General features: G+C 41.1%; 1 protein-coding gene across 1 annotated transcript in view; it reads left to right on the top strand.

Annotated features, from left to right (window-relative positions):
* The window catches only part of rem2 (RAS (RAD and GEM)-like GTP binding 2), a 28,398-nt gene extending 3,959 nt beyond the window's left edge, over positions 1–24,439 (top strand). The window contains exons 3-5 of the mRNA XM_035169252.2: positions 2,933–3,006; positions 13,089–13,266; positions 22,857–24,439. Coding sequence (XP_035025143.1) covers positions 2,933–3,006; positions 13,089–13,266; positions 22,857–23,185 — 581 coding nt within the window. The 3' untranslated portion in view covers positions 23,186–24,439. The remainder of the gene's footprint in view (positions 1–2,932; positions 3,007–13,088; positions 13,267–22,856) is intronic.
* The last annotated feature ends 517 nt before the right edge of the window (positions 24,440–24,956 follow it).

Genomic DNA, 24,956 nt, shown 5'->3' with positions numbered 1-24,956 from the left:
TTACCCCAAGGTGGGGGTATTATGATCACAGTGATGGGGTATATTGAGCCCTCTATAGGTAAATGGTGCCACCATTAAAAACTTATACACAAAATCCATGTCATCAATTTAACGAAAGGAAAAACTTATACTTAAAATAAAAACACATATTTGTTTATTGTTGTTCAACATGTTACTTAAACATTTTAGAGAAGGATTAAACTGATCTTTGTGTGTTAACAGCTAGCTACAGAAATAAAGTACTTGTACTTTTGTATACGTACAGCATGTTTGTGGTACTTAAACTTAATATTAGTCAACAAGGTATTTATTACATTAACATTGTAAAACTTGGAACAGTGATCAAACACTTACATGAACTTGTAACAGTGACACAGAGAGAGTTTGTGTGTGTGTGTGTGTGTGTGTGTGTGTGTGTGTGTGTGTGTGTGTGTGTGTGTGTGTGTGTGTGTGTGTGTGTGTGTGTGTGTGTGTGTGTGTGTGTGTGTGTGTGCAGTGAACAATTACTGACCATTGGCTCAATTTACCCCCAGATCACTGGCTCGTTTTACCCCACAACCACCATTTTGACAGAACCGTTTCACATTGTAGCTCAGATCAACAGTTACGTTACGTTTATGACCTTGTTCTGTAGCTTACATTGACTTAAATTTACATGTAATAATGTCAAAAACATATCTATTTAAATGAAGATACAAGATTGAAACCTTTAGTAACATTTTGCTCTGGTTTGCTTACCACTCTCCATGTGCTTGAGTCAAATATGGAATGAGTAATGTCGACTATACTTCCTTAATTTGTGGTCACATGATTATTTTTTTTATGGTTATCTAGATACAGGGGGTGGCTCATCTAACCTACTGGTTCGACTTACCCTGTTCTCCCCTACAGCTTTAGACAGCTCAGATTTTCCCTTTAACTGTATTTCAAGGGAACAATTTAACCCTTTGGGAAACACTTATTTGTTTTCTTGCCCAACGTTAGATAATAATAGTAACGTATGTTAGCTATGTAGCTGGCGCTAGCAACTAGTTAGCTGGAAACAGGAGGAAACAGCCTTAAAGGTATAGTTCACCAAAAAAATGTATTCACTCAGTATCTACTCACCACTGTGCCGATGGAGGGGTGGGTGAAAATTGTTTGTTTTTCATTGTTAGCAAAAACAGTTAATAAATACGCATTACTAACACAATAGTAACACATCCACAGACAGTAATTGGACAGTACTATGTGTACAACACGTTTAATGACAGTTAGTGCTAAGTCAAAATTCCGACTTTAGGGGTCGTTCCAGTTACATCCGACTCGGGGGCCGGAAATTCCGAGCTCCGAGGTTCAATGGAACGCGGCATTATTTCCCCAGCTTCTAGGTATGTTTGAGTTAGCTAACTAGCTGATAGCTTGCATCTTTGATCTGAGCCATGCTACTTGTATCTCCAGTTTCTAAGTATGCTAAACGAACTTACTTCCTAGACAGATATGTTAGTAGTCAGCAAGAAAGCCAATGAATATTCTCTTCATTGTGTAAATAGCTGTTGAATCAGCCTTGATTCACTTTGCCTCCCCTCCGGCCCGTCAGTCAGTAGGCCTGTCGCACTGTTTACTGCAACACCAGCGATAATCAGCTCTGGTCCTCAGTCGATCAATTTGTTAGTGTCACCAGGTCCTGGAGAAGCTCACATGCCTCTGACTCACACCCATCGCTCACACCATACAGTATTCATTAGCGCAGATGAACTACGCTTGGATTCATGCATCATAAATGGGCAGGAAAAGCACTTTCATCCAAGTAGCTTGTACATGTTTCCCTGATAGGGAATCATATTATGCATGGGAACTTTAGAAGAGTGCTAAATTATTCTATGAGCTACACATCGAAATCACAAAGAAACATTCATCTGTTTAACTGACCCTGTTTGATACATTCGAATAGAAGCTCCAGCCTCAGATCAACCTCCTGACTGGAATGACTCTAATCAATACATGTCTTCACCAAGTAATTACCAGTAACAGACAGTCGAGGATTAACAACAGGAGCTTTGGCGTGCTGGTACCTTAAAATAGACCTGACAAACAGTAAACACAGTGGGTCTTTTTCAAGCCAAATTATCTTTTTCTTCTGTACTTTTTATTTAATAATTTCACGTAAAATCGGACTAATAGTCTAACAATATATAATCTTATTCCTCTGAACTCCATTGTTGCCCAGAAACTATGAGTCTTTGAGCTTTGACTGGGATACAGTGTGCAAGCTTCATTTAGCATGAGCGTGGACACTGTAGATTACACTGAATAACTACCACATGCACTATCCTGCTACCATTAAAACTCGGTATAGCACTACTGTATATATATATCACTTTCCGTTAGAAATTGTCCCCAACAAATGCAGTATGTAATCCATCTTGTGTTCCAAATGTTAAAGACTAGAGTGCTCAGGGGTTTTAGGAATTTACAGTACATAGCATTTTTACTGAGCAATGTTGAAAATACTATTTGTACTCAATCTTTAAAGATGAACATTTTCAGTAAGAACAAATGGGTTTGGAGCTAAGAGCTCTAAAGTAGGCAGGGAGGCAGGGCCGGATAAAATAGACTGAAATATTGTTGGTTTGGGTTATTTTACAAGAGCTAAGTTGGAAAGAAACATGTGGAATATTGCCTCGACATTAGAGCATAAAAATGTCCCTCTTTAAACCCATTTTAAACAACTCCAGAAACTGATTTTGTTCCGGAGTAGGTCAAGGACAATTTTTAAGAACTAGAATAACTTGAGATGACATTTTTACTGTGGCACTATTATAATAAATGTACACATTTTGTATTGCATATATTTTTGCGACAACACTGGTATATACGCCCTACAGTGTGTTGTGGTGTTTTTTTATGCTTTGTGTGTGCTGATGTGTGTGACGTGGGTGTTTGTTTGCAGGTGAGGGCTACGAGTGCTCGGTGACGGTCGACGACGAGGACAGCAAAGTCATAATTTTCGACAACTGGAAACAGGTGAGTTACTCGTCTGCTTCTCGCTTTGTTCATTGGGGCTTGTTTGTATCATAGAGCTTCGACTCGTCCTCAATCTTTTCCTGCTCCTGAGACATCTGTTCCTCATAAGCCTTCTTTGACGTCTTCAGATTTTGACATTGTGGGCCTGTGCTTTAAGTGAAAAAAAGCCATTTGTTTGATTTCCGTGATGGGCAAATGATTTGTGTGCACTGAAGGCAGAGATAGTGTGTTCATACTTTTGCTTACACATGTGTGTGTTGGCTGCACCGTACAGGGAATCCTGCGGGAGCAGCTATGCTGACTGCTATTGAGCTTTTCTGACGCTCTCTTTCTGAAAAGTGGAAATCCCACTTGTTAACCTTCGATTCAAATATACAAAGAACATTTTGGTGAGGGCCAAAATAGTTTCAGTGATGCATCATCAACCTTTTGAGCTGAACAGTGTGATGGAGTTAATACAACTGGGTTTTTGAGCAGGAAAGCAGCACAGAGCTACAACAGCTTGTCAAAAAGCTCCTTGTGACACTGATGACATTATGTGAAATGAAAAAGTAAGCAGTCATGAATGCCTGTTAATGATGAAATGTTAGAGCACTCTAATTAGTGTTTAGGGTGGATTATCCCTGATGCATCCTTTACCAGATGTCCACTCGGGCCTCAGGGGCTCCCGCCTTTAGGTTAAATTATTCACACGCTGCTACATTTCGCTCTGGGGAAGTCCACTGGAAGCTAGCTCGTGTCCTCACATTCCCTGTTATCACGTTGTTATAGTGTTATCCTCTGTTTCTCACCCCCAATTTCCGGTGCCCTCTCCGCCTGCAGCTGTCATCATCTCCACATCTCCCCGTCCATTCACACTCTTGTTTCATTTTTTTGTGACACTTGCTCGCCTCTCTCCAGTGGCCCTTTTCCTGCCATGGTCAAGTCTCACCAAGAGTTAATTACATTTGTTATTCTGTGCGTGTTAATACGAGGCAGGCCCTTCAGACTGAAGCAACAGAAGCCGGACAGCGGGAGGCTTGGAATAACTCCAGGGCCGTCAGCAGTGGGGGAAGGCAGAGAGAACTGGACAGCATCCCAAAATCATCTGCTAATTCGTGCTCATATTTTTTGTGCTTTTTTTTTGGGAAGTGCCCGCAGATAGAAAACATGTACACACACACACACACACACACACACACACACACACACACACACACACACACACACACACACACACACACACACACACACACACACACACACATACATACATTGTGAGCACACAGTCACTCCCTCGCACAGTCAGACAGATGTTGTCCAGCTGCCTATCACACATCTCATGGACCTCAACTAGCACAGCATTAACCGCCAGCACCCCCAGTCCCTGGAGGCAGAGCTTCTGGCCTTGTAGCGAGCTGCAAGGGTTCTCCGTGGGGCATCCAAACCTACACCCAAGTTACCATAGCAACACACACAGACACACACACGCACAGACACACACACATACACACTCGTGTATGCACAACCAGGGCTTAATCACTCACTCACGCATAACATCATGCTACAACAGTCAGCATCCAAAGCTGATGGCTGTGGGGCTTCGTCCGTTCTCGGACTGGCCCCATTGTTCCCTTGCGATATAAACTGCCAAAAAAAAGATGTAGAACTGTTACATTGACACTCAGCGATGGTTTGTTCGAGTGATTTTTTGGTCTTGCTGATTGACTCGTGGAAGTCGAGATGGAGCTGTCATTTTCCCAACTGCAGTGCAAAGAGTGGTGCACAACAAACCCCAGGTTGCACATATTGCCAGTGCCGAGACACATATAGACAATGCTGGCAGATGTGTGTGTGTGTGTGTGCGTGTGTCTTCATGTAGCACTGATAGTCAAATGTGTAAAACACATGCACACAGGGTTGAGAGTCTGCTATGCCAGATGCTGGGACGTTGTGAGCGTTGTTGACGTCACTGGGGTTGGATGGTTTAAATAAGTCATCCTTGTGCTTAAAATAGAAACACTGGCAAATTTGACCCAGCAGGACCGTGCCCTTCTTTGCTTTTAGCCCGACATTGGTTGTGTAATTAAATGTATCTCTCAAACATTTAATAAATTGGGTTCTGCATGTAGGGGACCAAGTCGGAGATTGAGGTCACTGACGACTCGAGGGACCTTCAGACCCTTCTCTCTAACGTGTGTGACTGTGTGTGTCTGTCTTAGTGACTGTACGTTGGCGCATTTCTGAATTTATACCTTTCCTGAGTCAGTCTAAGAGTTTCCATTATTATTTGATAGCCTGAAATTTAAATATTTATTAAAAACAACCAAGAGGTGCAGCCTGAGGCCTGGAGAAATGTAGGCCAATGACTTATATGTGTGTTACTATCAGTGCGCAGCGAGAAAAGCTGCCGCGGAGGAATGGATCATTTGTTTTGCTAAAGCGAATTAGGGAGAAGGTCCAGGATGTAATTTGGAAGGAGATAATTACTGCTTGACCACATTCTTTCACTCGATTAGGAAGAAAGAAACATCGTTCCACCATCCAGTTCTCGGAACAGAGACTGAATTTGGCCTTGTGTCCTGGGAGTTTCTTCCCTGGACTATTTTCTCTTTCATCCTTCGCTGTTCTGCTTCCTTCTAAGAGTTGTTCTGCTCCATTTACAGTTTCTCATTTCTTGCCCTAATCCATGTGCTTACATGTTATACTTTAACCGTTTTGTTTGTTTTAGTCTCTGCAGGGATTCATTTCTCATTTTTCTTTATTGTGTAAAAACATGTGCATTGTATTTGAGGGATACCTACCAGGGAACTGCCAGAATACTATCACAGTTGTCTAGATCAAGTGTATTGTAGATAGAACCTTTGAACTCTTTAATTTTCTTTAAAAAGCTACATTGTTATTCTTACTTGAGAAAGCATATAATATATTTTGGTCAAAAAATTTCAGCAATATGATTTAAATTTGGAATCTATCTGGGTTGTCTTAATAGATTTGAACTTGCAATATATTTTCCTCTGCCTCGGAGGTTATTTTTTCACCCCTGTCCATTTATTTTGGTTGGTTTGTTCTTTAATTGTAAGCAAAATTTCTCAAAAAACACGACAGATTTCCACGGACCTTGTTGGAAGGATGTGGTATGCCTCAGGGAAGAACACATCACATACAGGAGATTCTGCTGTCCTAGTGCTCCTAGACCTGACGGCCGCTTTCGACATGGTCGATCACGCAATCCTAATATCACGCCTGGAAAACTTTGTAGTGATTAAAGGTACAGCACTCAGGTGGTTTGAGTCTTACTTAACAGATAGGAGTTTCTCTGTCCACCTGGGTGACTACACCTCTGGGAAGGCCCCACTTACATGTGGGGTACCTCAAGGATCCTTTCTAGGCCCTGTCCTTTTCTCTTAAATTTTTGAAAAATATAATGTCTCCTTCCACTGCTTTGCAGATGACATTCAAATATACTTGCCCCTGAACCATAAAACTAAGACATCACTGCAGCCCCTGCTTGACTGCTTAAATGACATAAAATCATGGATGGATTCAAACTACCTCAAATTAAACAACAATACGACTGAGGTTATCATATTTGGACAATCAGAACTGCAAGATGTCGACAATCTTGGGCCTTTGGCTCCTAATACTCACTCCACTGTAAAGAGTCTTGGTGTTCTTTTAATTTTGAAATGCAAATTTCCTCAGTAGTCAGAGGTAGCTTTTTTCAACTAAGACAAATAGCTAAGGTAGAGGCCTACCTCCCACAAAAAGACCTAGAGAGAGTTATCCATGCGTTCATAACCTCCCGTCTTGATTATGGCAATTCCCTGTATGTAGGCTTAGACCAATCCTCCATTAAACGCCTGCAGCTAGTCCAAAATGCTGCTGCTCGCCTGCTGACTAGGAAAAAAAAGAGAGACCATATCACACCCATGTTGCGCCTCCTACACTGGCTTCCTGTTTGTCACAGGATCGTTTTTAAAATCTTACTTTTAACTTTTAAATCTCTTAACGGACTGGCACCGTCTTACTTAGGATTCTTTTAAACTTTCTTTAACATTTAACATTGCGAGATAGGATGTTTTTCGACTTTTTCTATGATTTCTCTTAAATGAATAGATCTTGATGAAAAAATAGACATATTAAGGGGACTGATATTTATGAATGTGTGCAATTTGGTGCAGCTTGATTGAACTTAATGTGACTGTTGGGCCTTGTTGAGGGTTTACACTCTACTGAGTGTCATTCTAGTTCATAAAGTTTTTCTAATTAAAATGTTTTTGTACTATCTGCTTTCTCTAGCCCACATGTTTACTAGTGCTTAGTGTTTAGAGCATTTAAACAAAACCTGGACATTTCTTTTCAAGATTTGTAATATAACGAAAAGCAAAGAAAAAGGATCTGGTATGACAGACATGTAAATGATTTAAAACATATCACGTCTGTATTGGCTTGTGAGAGATGGACATACAGTTTGTTGTGTGAGTTGAATTCAACAGAGTCAAAGCACTAAACAAAAATAAATGTCAGTATATAAGCTAGTCATCTATAGCATGATAGTTAATGGTAATGGTATCTCTAAGCTTAAAAGTGTAATTCACATTGTTTCACAAAACCGTTTGTGCAACATTTCATAATTTATTCATATTGTATTTATTCACTTCATTTATTCATAACCTCAACCATAAAGCAGCAGGGCAAAGGGTGAGAGGCAAAAGCTGATTGGGTCTTCTGTTCACATGCCAAGCACTGATTTGCAGCTGGAATGAAATATTATTATTATTTTTTTAATTATAAGGCCATTAATGTATGACCAAAAAATACTGTGATTCAACAAACCTTTCCCCCCAAATTTGTTAAGACAATATTGCCACGTGAATAACTCATTTTGGACAAAAGACAGTTAGAACCTTTTTATTCTAAGATCACATGATGTTTGGTATTTAACCAATAATGCAACATTTTATTGTGTCCTAGAGGGAAATCCTTTTTTATCCTCGCTGCACAACGCAGGTCAGAGGTCAACTGCACACAACAGCTTTCCTGATACCGGTAAGGATTCAGGGATTTGCTAATGGACACTTCAGCAGGGAGGAGGCTCTACATGCTGTCATAATAAAGCTTGAATCTGGGTCATGCAGGGACACTTACTCCACTACCCTTCTGTGTGTGTGTGTGTGTGATGTCAGCTGAATTCGGGAATGATGTGGTCATCGGTGGCCGTTGCTCACACAGGCTTGTGTGTGCTCTGTGTGTGCTTTGTGTGTGTGTGCAGTCCAGATGGACTCGGTAGTATATTTCCTAAGGGAATCATTGTCTCTGTGCAGTATAAAGTTAGGTCAGAGCAAAACCACTAACTCAGCACTCTGTCCGCACTAAGCTTTGTCATCCAATTATCAGATTTTGACTTAGAGCAAGTGGTTTTCTACTGTCTTTCTTCTGATCCTTGCTTCCCTTACTTCCTTTTCACTGCCATTCCCTCTTTCATTTTGCTCTGACAGGCACAAACCAAAGAGGCAGATTGCTTGTGTTTGCTTTTGATAAAGCCAAATGGTAGCATGAGTGTAACATGTATTTATCAGTGTGCGCACTCTGTGCATGTTTGTGCAAGCAGGTGTGTGACCTTTTTTTTCCATGTAAAGGCTTTAAGCTGCTTTACTCATGTATCTTACTCTGAAAAGCAAATGAGTTTGGAGCCAATAGATTGCAATAGTTCAGGATCTGTGTTCCAGGCAGGGGGGGAGCATTTTGTATAATGAGAAATACATTAACACACACACACACACACACACACACACACACACACACACACACACACACACACACACACGTGCGCGCTCATGCACAATCTAAGAAAAAGGTCTGTATGCTGTGTTTTCTGCCTTTGTTCCCAACTGGGGGTAATAACAGTTTGAGTGCTCGTGCAGGCGCAGCAAGTTATGCAAATTATATCTGATAAGTGATTCATTGTCCTCATATTTAATGGTAGCTGGTGTAGTTTGTTGGTGTTTGGGTGTATTTTTGAGAGCATGTTAATGCATGTGTGTGTGCATGCTGTGTGTTGTTTCTCTGCATATTAAAAAGCTTAGGAAAACTCAAGTTCATTCCAGTTCAGCAGGATATTAAAGGCAGTTTTTCAACCACAGCTCCACGAGCTTTGAGCTACAGCCCCTGGATCTAAGGTCTGCACATACCATGAATGTCCTTTTCAAAAGAAAAGCCATGCTTTCCATCATGTTTGATTGGATGTGTGTTTTTCTTATCTACATTTGCGCCTGGTGAAAGGAAAAAGCCTGGCATGTGATCCTCTCTAGCTGATCGAGCATGATAGGACTGTATTGTGAGCTTTCTATTTTTGAAGATGACATTTATCATGGTGGATGAGGGCCTGAATGATTGCCCTATACTCAGTTCATATAGAGTTAGAAGCTGAAGCAGAGAACCAATATGTCTAAAGGTTTTCTGTCAGACCAATATATTCCATTACAGATATATCCATATGGGCGTACATTTCAGCCTTTAAACAGAAATTGTAGTACAGAAGTGATGAGGATGTTTTTGAAAATGTGTTAGATTTAAAATCCTGTACAGTGTTTTTAATGGTCAAAGGACAAATACTTATTAATGTTATGTTTATGGCCTCAAATTCAATTTCAGCCCAAGTGTTTCAGTGAAACTGAAGCTATCAGTAAGATAGATAGTTGTAAACAGTTATAGATGATGGGCAACAACATGAGCCTTTTGCCAGAATATAGCCCAAAGCAACGATCCTCCAACAACAAAAACATCTATTATTCATTCAATGTTTTAATATAGAGCCAGCAATGCAAGGTTTTGCATAACAATCTGATGTTGTTATTATTAGGTTACTGATTACTGACTATTTAATATTAGATTAAGATTAATCTGTAAAATATATAAACCAAAGGATGGAAAACACCTCCACACCAATTATGCTAGACATATTCACAGAATGTATGTCCACATACTTTTGGCCATGTAGCTTTGCAAGAAGTGTACAGATGTTGATCAAAGGAAACTTTACAGATCACTGACATTACAGAGAAAATGGTCTGTTTAGCCAGATGAATTATTTGTCATTGAGATAATTTAATGAATATTTTCCTGAATGCTCATTGATCTGAGTGCTTCTGTGTGAGCCAGGCTTTTGTGTTTGTGTGTCAGTTGCTGTGTGTCAGTTCCTGTGTGTGTAGGTATTGACAGATGGCTCCTCTCTGTGAGACAGAGAGGAGCTGCTTAATCAAGAGGGAGAGAGTTGGCAGTGTCCAGAGTTGTTCTGCCTTGGTTCGATTTACTTGCTCACAGTTTTCTTCCTGGACCATTCCATCAACCTCCTAATCGATGTCCACTCGGTGTTGTTACTCCTTTGCTCACAAAGATTAGCTTCTCCCTCACTTTATCTCCCTGTGCCTTGTAGTTTCCATTCTCCGTCCTCCTCCCTCAGTCAGACTGTGACAGGTGGCGGAGCCGCCTTCCATGCCATTGGCTTGCTCATCTCCGTTTTTCTCCTCTCCCTTGTCTTTTCCTGTGCTCCATCAAACAGACCGTGCCAAGGCACTTCCCATGAATTTCCTGCTCCGGGCTCCGATCCGATAGTACTTGGCCACTTGAAATGGTGTGAATTTTTCAGGCGTCTGAAACTCTCCGGGGGGCAGGAGTTTACCCTCAGGGCTGCGGATGTAGGGCAAGGGCATCCGCACGCGCACACATACACTCTGACAATATGCAGTCCAAGGCATGGAGGCAGATCGGGTTATCTGGTGGGAATAAAATGCTTTTGTATTGATTCAGTCACTACTATTTATGGCTTCAGAGTCCTATTTTGAGCTGAAATACACATTGATTGTTTTTTCTGTTCTGCAGGTCAGAAATATTCAATGTTTAGACCGAGAATTATAGATTAAACCTTAAACTAACCCACAAATAAAATAAACCAGAAATACTTCGTCGACACAGTGGTAATACTTTGGATTTCATTTGAAGGCTACAGTGCTGAGTTCCATCTTGATGTGAAAAAGTAGTTCCTGGGTGTTTTCTAATTCTGAAATACTGGCTCTCTGTTTTACTGACAGAGAATGGAGCTTTTACTGGCGTTACACTACAGATTTATTCTTTGGATAAAAATAGTTTATTTCGATTGTCTACCTTTTGTTCAAATACTTTCAACCTCATAGTATGATGTTAACAAGTCTGGAGCAGCATTGTTAAACCATGAGAATTGAAAAAAAGTCAAATATAGAGATAACATTTCAAGGATTTTAAAAACATAAATATTCTCCTGCTGGATAATTTAAATACAATATATAGAAAATAACCTGAAAGACTATAGTTCTGGGGAATTACTAAATCTGTGGATCAAGCAGATCAGATGTAAGCTGAGTGGGAAAAAGATTCTGTATCTCACTTTGGAGTTTTAAAGCTGTGAGGGTTTTGGATAGTTTTTGGAAGTGGAATAAGCTGGAGGAAGAATATTGATATATTATTACCTTGAAGCACTATTTTCTATGGCTAGTTGTTACCATGTCTACCTGTTGTCTGGTGCTAGGCGGTTCGTAGGCAGTGGGCTTATCAGTGCTTTTTTTTGCTGTAACCTGCCACTTTTGATCCCTCATTAATATGATAAATATTGACTAGTCCAACTTAAAAGTACTTGCACTTCATTTGGTGTTTTAGCTTATGAAGGTTCTTCTGCTGTTTGGTGCTGGACAGGTTGTGTGATTGATGATTATCTTTGAGTTTTTCACAATATAGGCTACATGTCTCATTTGACCCATAAGGTTTACATGAAAATATTCATCAGTGCATCTTTCTACCAGGAAGCACAGGTTAAGGTTGATGTTTTTTGGCCATGTTCCAAACAAAGAAAGTGTGTAATGTAAAAATCTACGATGCTCTGTGATATAAATTTGCATGTAATCCACATGACCGCATACTTCAGACTTACATCCAAACCTGGGTTGCATTTCACAACCACACGGAATTCAGTTCAGTAAACCCTGAACCATATGGAGTCTCTGCATCTAATATCCCTCCATCCATTAGCTACAGAGCTAATCCTGAAGAGGCTGCAGGGGGAGCTGGAGCCAATACCAGCTGAGAGGCAGGGTATACCCTGTCGCCAGCATATTGCAGGGCCAACATACAGAGGAACAGCCTTTCACTCTCACGTAACCCCAACCTGCATGTCTTTGGACTGTGGGAGGAAGCCAGAGTACCCAAAGACATGGGAAGAACATGCATCCCAGAAAAGCACCTGGCCAAACCAGATGTTCTTGCTGCGATGCCATAGTGTTAACCACTGCAACACTGTGAGGCCCTGCATCAAATTTCACCGACAAATTCTCGATCTTTGACAGATAAAAGAGGACAACATATAATTTGGGGACTGGCTGTGAATGCTTCCTTAATGTAATCTATTACCGTGAGATTGTGTTGTCACGTTTTGTCTTGATCAGCGTACAGGGAATGAACGATCATTAATACTCAGGAATACCCAGGAGAACCTTGCAACGAGCAATCTTACACCCATGACCCTCCTTCAGTCAAATGTAAATGTGGCTGACAGAATCAGAGAGACAAAGCGAAAGAGGACAATGATGGTCCCAGGCAGTTCCAAGCTGCTTTTTCTGCTGCAGCCACTCTTGCAAATTGAGCCTCTGTGACAGGAGCCCCAATGGGACGTTGGTGGTCACTGTTAAAAGGGTCAGGATATTCAAAGTGAAGCGTGATGTGCACACAGTCAGCTTGAGCAAAGCCTCCTCTGTGTCCTCCCATGGGACAGTGATAAAAACTAAAGTGCCGTCCTCCTGGCGTTGGCATTAATGTCCTTTCAGTGGCAAAGCTCCAGCTCAACAGAAAAAGAACTTGAAGAAGGAGGCTGAGTTTAAAATGGTGTGCAAGGACAAATTGCCAATTTGTTGATGGCATGAAGGGGATCTTGTGTACTGTGTTGCAGCTACATGACATTCCACACCTATTCAGCCGTCACTGGATCCCTCCTGTGTGTGAGCAGTGCTAATCTACTCAGCCACGGTGTTGATTTATTAATGCCTGTGTGTATATGTGTGCTTTTGTATCCCCAGGACCTGTCCGCTCTACAGTGTGATGTGTGTATCCTGGTCTTCTCAGTGACTGACAGGCGGAGTTTCCACCGCACCTCCCAGCTCCGCCTCCTCCTCAGGGAGTCCCAGCCACACACACCAATCATCCTGGTGGGCAACAAGAGCGACCTGGTCCGATCCCGTGAAATCAGCTCAGAGGGTAGGTGGAGTGAGGGACGCTGTTCTCTAATGAAAAGCTGTCACCCTCGCATGTAATTGGCTCTTCACCAAACCCCTCTCCTGTCCAATCAAGCTAAGCTGCTGTAACTAGGCACGATTTTTCCATAGACCACGTTTGAAAATGAAACGTGTGTAAAGCTGGTGACTTGTTGTATTATAATTTTTAATCCATGGAGGCTATATATTTGTAAAACAGGATTTATACTTTCATGATTTCCCCCCAATGTCTATGTGTCACTCAGTTGGGGCTATTGGGAGAAACACTAATGCATCTCAGGATACTGGATATCATTTTTTTTTTTCTATCCAGTTTTTATAATGCACCTGTGAAGACTCTGCATGCTGAAGCAGTGTGCCTAGTGTGAATTGGTCAGTATTTTAAGTGTCTTTTTTTTTTCTACAAACAAGGCACAAGCAAAAATGCAAGGAATGGAATTAAAGATACCTGTATAATATGTAACAATTCTTTATTAAAATGTCTAAAAACTACGAGACCTATGTTACATTTTTCAAAATATTACCCACAATGTTCAAACCCAAGGAAATCCTCAATTTGAGCTTGCCATTTAACTGTCATATCCACTTTTAACTGTCATATCCACTTCAAGAAAAAAACTCACTGCTAGCCCGTTCTCTGATCAGTTGTTTTTTCCTTCCACTGTTTGTATTGGTCATTGTTCACGATTATTCATTGCTGTTTGCTGCGTGACATGAATTAAACTTAAATGCATTATGATTTGCACTTGAGTTGCGTCAGGTAGAATTTCATTGGTAACATTATTGGATAAACTCCCATGAGCCTATGCTGCTTCACAACATCCTTCAAACTAGTCCGTTGGTTATTGTTTTGATTGAGAGACACCTAGGGGCCAAGTTACATGTTGTAAGTTTGAATACGCTTGAAGTAAGATGCTACCTTTAGCCTGTCTAGCTAATTAGCATGCTATTCAGAGCACTAATGTTACCCATGTTACTTCCAAGGCCAGGGGTGGGGAACATTTTTCCTATCAAGAGCCATATTGAATTTAAATATCACACCAATCTCCTTAATCGAAGGCTGGAACTGTCTTTGGCGAGGCGTCTGATGTCAGATGGCAGTGGTGAAGATGCTGCTACTCACTGTTTTTTTGTCCACGTTTGGGTCAGTGAGTCTGGAGTAGGACTGAGTCTTCGCAAGAATCGGTTGGGATAAGAAATGCTCATAGCAGTTGTTGTAAGTAGCTTTGAGCTCATCGTAGATTTCCTGCTCAGTGATTTTGTGTTGTAGGTTGTCAGGCACATGAGCTTTTACCACATTAAAAATCTTAACAATGCAGTTTAACAGTTTCTTTTATTTACTTTTCATATAATGAGACTTCGGACCAAATGTTTGAAGGAGCTTTGCAGGATCACCTCTGTATTCATTTGCCATAGCAGGTTTATTTTCATGCAGAGAAGATAAAATCACTGTGTGTGTAGGCAATGCATGATTTTACTTTCAGAGTAAGTCTTCAGCTGCAACAAGGCAACTCCTTCTGAATGAGGTTTCAGCTTCTGCTCACTGAACAACTTGCCTGTGTAGGATGACCTCATAATACGGTCTTGTGAAAACGGCTTTTTGGGCACATGAACTCCACCAGTTTAAGGTTTTAAGAGTATTAAATTTATCCAAGCATTTGTCCTCCCAAAAGATACGGTTTAGCTGCATGTTTCCAGCTGTAATGATGCCCGAGATTGACTTTTTTCATCATGCAACGCTGCTCCCACAATCTAGACACACTGGCTTTTATTTTTATTTCTCTTGGAAAGCGCAACATTCTGCACCTGCTTTGCTATTCGCTATAATGCTTGTCAGCAAAACCAACTAACTGTGACATATGTGTTTGTTTCACCCTGACCATGACCTGGCAGGCATACAGCTGGGGCTCAGGGCTCACCCTGAGGGACACGTTAGTGTCTACTCCATCCATCCATTACGCTTATCCTTTCAGGCTCACAGGGGGAGCTGGAGCAAACCCCAGCTGACACGAGGAGAGAGGTGGGATACACCCTGGATAGGTCACTAGGGTATTGTAGGGTCAACATACAAAGACAAATGACACACACATTCACACCTATGGTCAATTTTGAGTCTCAAGTTAACCCTAACCCCAATCTGCATGTTTTTGGACTGTGGGAGGAAGTCAGATTAAAATGTAAGTCTTGTCTGCCTTTTACTGATATTAAGAACCCATCTTTTTTGGGTATTTCAAGTGGAATAGCTGCCACTGTTATGATTATAATGTGTGCACCCTCCCTTCTGTGTGAGAACTGAAAGCTTGACAAGCAGTGCAACAGGGGCTTAGGAAATGCTTCTTCCCAGACAAGCAAACAGCTGGGTGACTGATGCAAGAAAAAGAAAAAGGAAAAACATAAGAAAGATTTGAAATGCACTCTGATGCTTCTTTCTAATGGCTTTCTAGTAGCTCCCAAAAGGGGACATTTTTTTGTAATATGGCAGTTATTGATGCTTTTCCATTGCTTATGATGCATGAACGTGCTCATGTGCTCAAAATGCAAATATGTATTTACCAGACAAACACTTACACACATTACTCATCTACCCCTTCTATTTACTCCTCTCTCTGTCGTCCTCTGTCCTCATCTCTTTCTCTCTCCATCCAGGTATTTTAACATAAATATTCCTTCAGGCCGACATTGCCTCCATTAAACAGACTCTTTGGGGATCTTACTTTGATCAGCAAAATCAATTTCCTATCTGTTTACAACATCCAGGGATAAATACTCTGTTGCTAAACACCTCATGGGAAGAAATTCTATCAGCTGTTATTGTTGTAAAGGGATGGAAATACGCACTATCTACAAAATCGGTTTACCCCGTTGGCTTTTTCTTATGTTTTATTGTTTTGCCAAAGTGAATCTCACTGGATGTTATTAGTTTATTATGATAAAGAAATCAACTACACAAGAAGACCTAAAGCACAAAATAAGTGATATTTCAACAGATGATTTCAGCAGTGGTTTGCATTGTGTTTCAGCTGCTGATTTCTGCCCTGCAACACATAAATCATCCAATTGTCATGTAAGCAGCTAACTGTCATATATTAATCTTAAAAGGCAAACATAAGCAAGCTAGATTCTGAAGGTTTTACCAGAACATTGGTATCAAAAAGATTTTCTGGTGTCTATAGGGGATAAAAAACCTCCACATTCAGAGTTGCTCTAATTACATGGACACCAATACATACAATAGTGAAAGTAGTAATGTTGACATGAGACATAATCAGGCTATGCTCTGTAATATGTAAAGAGGAATATGAATGGAATATTCTATTTGCAAGTCATGTAAACAATCCATCAATCCGCTATCGACTACGCTTATCTTTGAGGGTCATGGGGGGAGCAGGAGCCGATCCCAGCTGACATTGGGTTAGAGGTGGGGTACACCCACGTCGCGAGTGTTAAGTAGAGCTGACATACAGAGACAAACGACCATTCACATTCACACCTTCAGCGTGTCCAGTCAACCTAACCCCATATCTGTATGTCTCGGACTGTGGGACGAAGCTGGAGTACCTGGAGGAAAGCCACGCTGACGCAGGGAGAACATGCAAATATGTAAGGAATCGCTTTTTGCTGTGAGGTGACAGTACTAAACACTGCACACCACGCACAACTCTTTTAAACATCACAATTGAAGTATTGTCTTATTCAGAATTAGGTCAAGTCAGATCATTGCTGTCCATGTAAATGTAGTCATTGATTGGGAGGACTACTTAATGCAGATTGTTTTACGTTTAATTGAAATTATTGGGTTTGAGATTTGATCGATCTGAGAGCTCGCTTTACTCATTCATCATTGTTGCACAGCAAGCTTTGTAGACCTTTTACATTTTGGCATGCAACCCCGAAGCAAGGTCCCTGCACAACACAATCACTGAGAATGCAACACACAGCGACAAACTGAATCCATTTAGCAATGCTTAAAATTCCACTGAGCAGAGTATAAGTGAGAAGATTAACAGCAGAGTCTGACCTTGATTTGAACTTGTATTCGTATTGTGTATAAACTCTTAGGGTCACCCCTGCGATTTCGTCCCACAGTATATGTTTACTTTGTGAATGTCTCACATCATTAACATCAGTCTAAAGACATATTTTTGTGCAGCTGCAAACATTCCCATATCCTTTCCATCTGACCCTCTGGAGGGGTTACATCTCTCTATATCCCTCGGCTCCGACTCGTTTTTTTTTTGTTTCGTTTTGTTGTTTTTTTCCAGATCCCATCTCTGTTTGAATTATCTCCCACAAGATGTTGCTCCCACTATAATTATATATGTTTGTATCCACCATACATGCACAGCTGCATGCGTGCGCACAGACACGACAAATGCACAAACAAGCAGGCGTACTCCCCTCATCTCTCTATCTTCTTGAAGCCGCTTCAGAAGACTGTGATAACAGGGACGGGAAGAGGGGGAGTGACGGAGGCAAGGGCGAATGGATGAGAATGGTGTGTGTGTGTGTGTGTGTGTGTGCGCGAATGGGAGCCTTAGTTTGAAGAGGTTTGTGTGATGCATTATGTTAGCAGAGTGTGCAGAGAGAGACGGGCTTGTTTTGTTGTCCTTGAGAGTAACACTTAGTTTCAAACCTTCACAATGAGAACATTTCTCACAAAGCCAGTCTATGCAGCTACTGCTACACGCACAAACTTTTTTTCTCCATATGTCACTGAGGTGATGTTGAGCTCATTTAGAAGAATTTGATATAGTCTTTTCTTGCCGGTATGAAAGAGGTTCTCCTGCAGCTCTTTTGTGGAAGACATTCCTGACCACCTGCTCATTTTGTCAAGTTCTGCCTTTTTGTATCTATTTCGAAAAAGTAAAATTGGTTCCCTGAACCACCGCAGCTGCTTGAGAATGGCTTTAAAATTAAACTGTGCAGAAATTGTCAGTGACCAGTGGTGAACTTCACTCTCAGATACAATAGAAGTCAAAATAATGGATTAATGATGAATTCCTCACAAGAATCTGTCACAAGAATATACTGTTCACATACACTTGACTCTGCTTTTAATGTTGACGTTCTTTTAGTTCTTTTTTATTACCTAGGATATTGGCTCTTTGGGTTTTCTGAGGGTAGAGAGACATTACTAAGTGAAATGCCTTGAGATAATGTATATTGTGATTTGGCTCTATACAAATAAGATTGAACTAAAACACATGACACAGGGCACAAAAGCCAGGTGGTTTGCTAGCACGTTAGCCACAACAACTTAATTTGCTAGTGATGTGCAGACAGCAAAGCACCATAGCTGGTATCACCTCTATGAAGCAAACCATTTCATTATATTGTGGCAGATGAAGAACACCACATGACTGATGCTCCTGCCATCAAGTGGTGTTTTTAAAGAGGGCTGTGACTGCCCATCACTGCCACAAGCTGACAATTCCTTTGCCCCCTAGTGGCCAGAATTTAGTTTGTGCACCTTTAACATTATTTGCATCAACATAAAGTAAATGTTTGGCCTATAATGCTAGAAAAACATGTAAAGGCTATTGCTTGACAATCAAACTACATTTGATTATGTATTATTATCACTGGATTACAAATGCAAACCCCCAAGACTTAATCAGTATGACAGGGTTAGCAATATGTGTATATTTAGTGTCTTCCAACAAAATGCAAATGTGTAAAAGTAAGTATACCATTTTAAAATGTTGGATAAATATTAAGAAAAAATATTCTGCTGTTGGTTGTTATCTCATAAGAAGACATGTTGAGTTAAAGATTTAGGATTATTATTAGAGATCAAACCAGATTCATGTTCATTCAAGGGTTATGATAATTGTTTGTAATAAGTTAGGCTTTTGATGTGGAGTCAACCTCAGGCTTTGAATGTGAGGGTTGAAACTAGGAGCAAACACAGTCAGAGGCAGATGGGGAAATAAAAAAAGGGAAAAATGTGAACCTGTGTGTGTTCACTGTGCAGGTCAAATCTTGTTTGGCTTGCTTTGTTGTGCAATTTAAACAGAGGCAGCAGGTGTAAAATTTGTGCACATAGCCTTTCGTCGGGCATGGCAATAATGTTCCGGCCTTGTTCCTAGGGGCGCCTGACACGGATGTTTCCTGTGTTCTCTGCAGACAGACCACATGTACTCGTTCTGATATGTGAGGCTGACAGAGGAAGCTGACGGGGCTGCCCAGAGAGCTAACATCCTCCTTAAAGAACCAAGGGGGGTGCTGGCTAAGAGTGCTGAAGTCATAAAGTCTATTTATGGCACGTACTGTGACACTTTTATTCTGCTATTTCTCACCTTCCCCCTCTTTGCTACATCTCTCTCCCCCTCCTTAACGCACACAGTGATGCACACTGTCACTCACATATTTATCATTTGCTCAATATGTGTCTGTGGTGGGGCCCCGCTCCTCAGGGCTTTGATTAATGTGAACTCGGGTTCCGTTTGCTTAGTCAACGTTATTTTCTGTCTCTCCTTCTCCTCCCTCTGTCTCTCTCTCGCTCTCTGCCTCCTTCTCCTCCTCTTGCTCGTGTCATATGACATCTTGCCTGTCATCTTCTTTCAGCATCCCCCTCTTCTTTCAGCATGACTCACATTTCTTCCTATTCAGCTTAATGCCACTCTCACTTGATTCTCTGTCTGTATCTTTCTCCATCCCTCAATTCTTTTTTTTTTACTTGTCAGCATACAGGAAGGGACCTTCCTTTGTGATTACCTTTGGGTGGCCTCCTGTCTCCTATCTTGTTGGCTACTATCACTCTCCTCTCCTCTCCATTAATTTATTCTCCTTTCCGTTTCTCCTTCTATCCTTTATTGTTTCCTTATCCCTTTACCCCATCTCTTCTCCTATCCTAATTCCCATCTCCTTGTTTCCTCTCCTCTACTTTTTATTCCTCTCCTTGTTTACTCTACTCATCTTCTCCCTCCATCATTACTTCACCTCATCCCCTCACTTTGTCTTCTCTCCTTCCCTCTCCTCTACAATTCAATCTCCCAAACACCCTTTAGAAGTTATATGGACTCAATCCAATTCAATCAGCTGTCATAGGTATTAGGATAAGCTTTGTTGATCTGGTTTGGGATTTGTATTTTGTCCTCCCGCTCTTACCTCATCTACTATTAGGTGGCATTGCTGTTGGTCGGCAGCTGCTCTGTGGGTGGATTATTACACCCAGATCAAATCTACTGCTGTGTGCTGTACCTGTGTAACACCAGTGCTTGTGTGACCGTGCTGTAAAAATGCAGCCAAATCTGGATTCATTATTTTTCTGTAGTTTATAACTTTATCACACATCAGCAGACAGAGTTCCCCTGTCAACAGATCTGTCTCCATGTCAACCAAGCAAAAACGTCATCCCCTGCTGAATACTACAAAGTAGTTGTTATGTCTAGTCCATAGACTGTAAGATTTACATGTGCAAGATTAACAGGTTGCCCGACGTGAAGTCAAAGCGTCTCAATCGCCCACTGGTGGCTGGGCACAGCAAAGGTGTAGAGGAGGAGACATGTTGTCTATCTTTATATACAGTCTATGATCTAGTCATACAGGAACATTTATAACCAACATCATTTTTTAAAAATCTGACAGTTTGGGTAATTATTTTAATGTTCATTTCTGTCTCAAAGAAAACAGAAATTCATTGTTTGCTAAGAGAAAATATAAAAGAATATGAATTAATAGTGACAGTTAATGGAAAAACAAATTTTCTCATCAGTGGTTCTGACATGTTTAACAATATGAAGAACAATTGGCAATAGCCAATTGTTCTTCATATTGTTAAATATATAAGTTTTTTATGAGCTTGTCTTACCTAATTTGTTCTACTTGTGTTCTGTGTCTTAATTCTCTTGAGTAGATCATTTGAGTTTCTTTATTGGCTCTTGCAGTACGTTATTGTGTGTTGAAATCATTTTTCTAAACGAATTGACAGAAGAAAGGGCATGTTTTTCTGTTGCCCAGTTATTCCAAGTTCATACTGTCGAAGTTTAATTGAGTTATTATGAAAACCAACAGTCGTCTTTGTGCACACAGCTGCTCATAAGCTCTCAGATTGGCTTAGAGAATAGCAGGAATAAAGCAGAACCTTAATATAGTTGGGGAAAAAATGCTGTTTGCACTGACAGAGAAGCCTGTTTGTTGCAGAGTGATCTGTATCTGTCAGCCTTCCTTATCATACCGCCTTGTTTGACCAGAGACAATCAGGTGCTTTTAGCTGAGATACTGAGCGACAGCACGTTTAGTCACCTGTCCTTATCCAGGAGATTCACATTGAGGAAAAAAACGTTTTCCTGTTTGAGCTGCAGCCAAGAGATTTGAGCTTTTACCTCTCAGCTATTGGCAACATTAACCCCATCCTGACATCACTTATTCCTCTGTCTCTCTGGCTCGTATCCTTCATTTACTGCTCATGAAACCTATTTGCAAAAGGAATATGTAGAATGTTGATTTCAGAAACAGTTATAAAGACCAATCATTTAATGAAAATAAAAGGGGAAACTTAATATTAAAAGTTTGATGAAAATGTATCTGAAATCTATATTTTGGAAAGTTGACACTTAGCCTAACACATTTACAGAAATGTTGATTAATGTGAGTTGTCCGTATAAATACAAATTTTAAAATGTTTTGCTTTGGAACCTTTTTATTTGCATTTCCTTCCATTTCTGTATTCAGTTTGAGTCACCTATTGTCTAAGAGCCTTCACACTACAGTGGATAATATTTTTCTTTGGTTGAAGGAAACAATGCAATCTGGATTGAAATTTGTGTAAACCGAATTATCTATTCATTGATAAATATATTTTGCAGAGTCTGTCTATTACTGAATTGCAATTATCAAATGTGACTTGATGAATTTCTAACTGAAGGTACACATACTATCTTTTTTTCTAGATCTTTCAACAGTCTTCATCGGCAGATAGTTATCTACGTTGTCATAGAGACAGATCCATTGAGATGCACGCTCGGTAGCTGCTTCGATGTGATCCATCGCACTTCTTTGACTTTTCATGCCCCTTTCGTGACCATTGAAATACTAGTTTACAGAGGTTTTATTCGTATTAATATCAGTGCACAGAGAGAGCAAAGAAGATATCAAAGCTCTAGAAAAAGCTAGCAGCTTTTTCATCATCACAGTTCTGGAAAATGTCTCTCCTTTTATGACGTAAAACGTCTCTTTCGCTGTTATCAGGCAACATTTCAACAGCACACTAAACTGAGAGGAATCAGTTTAGTGTGCTGCAGGAGTCAAATCCCCACAAAGGGAGATGCAGTAGACTCACTATTTGTCTTGATCTGGTGCATAAATGGCGACAATCTAACACTTAAGAGTCTCCCAAACAGCTGTGAGTGAGCCGTTGATGCAGAGATATTATCGTGCGGTGATACACATCGCAAACCAGCTGGGTCGCTGCCATGCTGTGGATGGTTTACATGCTTTCATGATCTAAAGCCCTTACATTTCAAACTGCTGCCTCTAATTGCCATTTCCAGCTGCCAGTGTGCTAAGCCTCAATTATTTATGACATGCACTGCACAGCAATGTTTACAGAACCCTCTCCTCTCTCACCAGAGGCCCAATCCAGCGCCATGATGTTCGACTGCGTCTACCTGGAGCTCTCAGCCTCCCTGGACCACGGTACCAACGAGCTTCTGGAGGCAGCCATTCGGTCTGCAAGGGGCGACTGCGTGGGCCCTGGTTGGACCGACGGGGACCCGGGGGCAGGCCGCAGGGAGAGCCTCACCAGCCGGGCCAAACGCTTCTTGGCAGGGCTGGTACCGCGCACGTACGGCCGCGACCGCGACAGGGATCGAGGCCGTTACCGGGAGATGAGCCGCCACCGGGGCAGCAAGATCCTCCGCCAGAAGTCTCGCTCCTGCCATGACCTTAGTGCACTGTGACACATATGTACACACAAGCAAAAAGACACACTCCCACACAAGTACACACAAAACCAGGTTGAAAGGTATTGAGGGGGAGGAAAAGATGAAAGAGGAGGAGAAGAGGGCAAAATGGAAGATAGGAGCAAGAAGAGGAATGAGAAAACTTAGTTGTAAGAGTTGTAAAATCAGCGTGGTTGAGGTATATACATTTAGCTATGGCAAGTAAAGGTCAAGGGAGAAGCAAAGGAGACAAAACTGGGATAAAGAGATGGTTAGAACAGAAATCATCCTGGATCTCAGCATTCAATCTTTATCTTCTCCCTATCGATAAAACACATTTTGAGGTCAGGATTTAGAGAAGCAAGCAGAGAAACAGATTAGGAGGTGAGCTTGGGTGAATCAGCAAGCGGGTTGGGTGGAGGGGGGGGGTCCACAAATAAACACACACCCAAGTAGCACGCACAAATGTAGAGATTGTTAGCAATCTGATGTAAACCTATTGTAGAACCTGTTTTATAGCATGCCGAGTAGAGGATTTTCAGAAATGACCCTGTAGGTTTTACAATTACATGATACTGCATTTACTGTACCTCAGTGGCCCAATAGCTAATGCACAATCTAGCTAGTGTCTCTAGCAATGCCATCGAAAGCAAGACCCTTTATGTATAAACATGCTCCCTTTCTCTGCTCATACCATCTTCACACTGCATCCACCTTTTGTGTCACGTACGGACCTAATGAAGTGTTTGATACCACCATTGGCAAATGTTCATCTTTGACTTTTATACAAAACTGAGAAGAAGAAAAAAACATCAGCGCAAAAGCCATATTTTTCGCTGAATGCGTCATGAGTGAGCAGCACAAAGAACCCTTTACTGTAGAATGCGGAGCGCAAGACAAAAAGGTCACAACAGCTCTAAAGAACGAGACGTTAACAGGAATGACCAGACTGAACTTTTCTTCAGTCGGAGTCGAGTCACAGAACACTAGGGAGTTCTGGTTCGCTGGAGGACAAACCTAAAACCTACCTTTGGCTGTGTGGTGTTTTCATAATTGTCTTTTTACCCACTGACATTGTTACATGTGTTAAGACTGATTCTGTGGGGTCCGGCCACACAGGGGACCCAAGAAGAGAACGTTCTGGAAACGTTGTTTGGTTATCTCTTCAAGCGTGGCGGCATCACTGACATATGGTCACCCTTTTGTCACCATCTACGAAGCACCGTCATCTTTCCACTGAGAATAAATTCAGTTTTTCTTTGACATCCTGAATGAGCATCTTGTCCTTTTTTATAGCAACATTTTGAAATGAATGTCTTGTTGCAGCCATTTCGCGGGATGCTGTGGCAGGTCATCAGATGAGTCACAGGTCCTCTAGACAGACTGGGGCCTCTCGGGACAGTTGTTCCATTTAGGACTTGGTGGTTTAAAGATGCAACGTCAACTTTTTGTGGCTGTAACAAAATCTTATGTTGCAGAGAAATCAGGAGCCAATATGAAACAAGAGCAAGCAATATAAACCACCAAAATTAAAGATATATACCTAACACATGAGAGATCTGTCACGTTATCTGCCTAATGATAAGACTATGAGAACCATTATCCAGCAGCTGGTTCTAAGGTTTAGTCCTCAATGGCAAAGGTGAATTCTCAACCTTTTTAGTCCCACATACACTCACAGATAAAGTCAACTGTCATGTTCAGATTACTGATGTAAATTGACTTAAAAATGCATGGTGATGTTAAATCTTTAGGTTGGTTTGTAACATTTGCACCACTTGGAATATCA

This window comes from Hippoglossus stenolepis, chromosome 11, assembly GCF_022539355.2.
Source record: "Hippoglossus stenolepis isolate QCI-W04-F060 chromosome 11, HSTE1.2, whole genome shotgun sequence".
In the NCBI taxonomy this organism is placed as follows: Eukaryota; Metazoa; Chordata; class Actinopteri; order Pleuronectiformes; family Pleuronectidae; genus Hippoglossus; species Hippoglossus stenolepis.
This window is presented reverse-complemented; position numbering and strand designations above follow the sequence as displayed.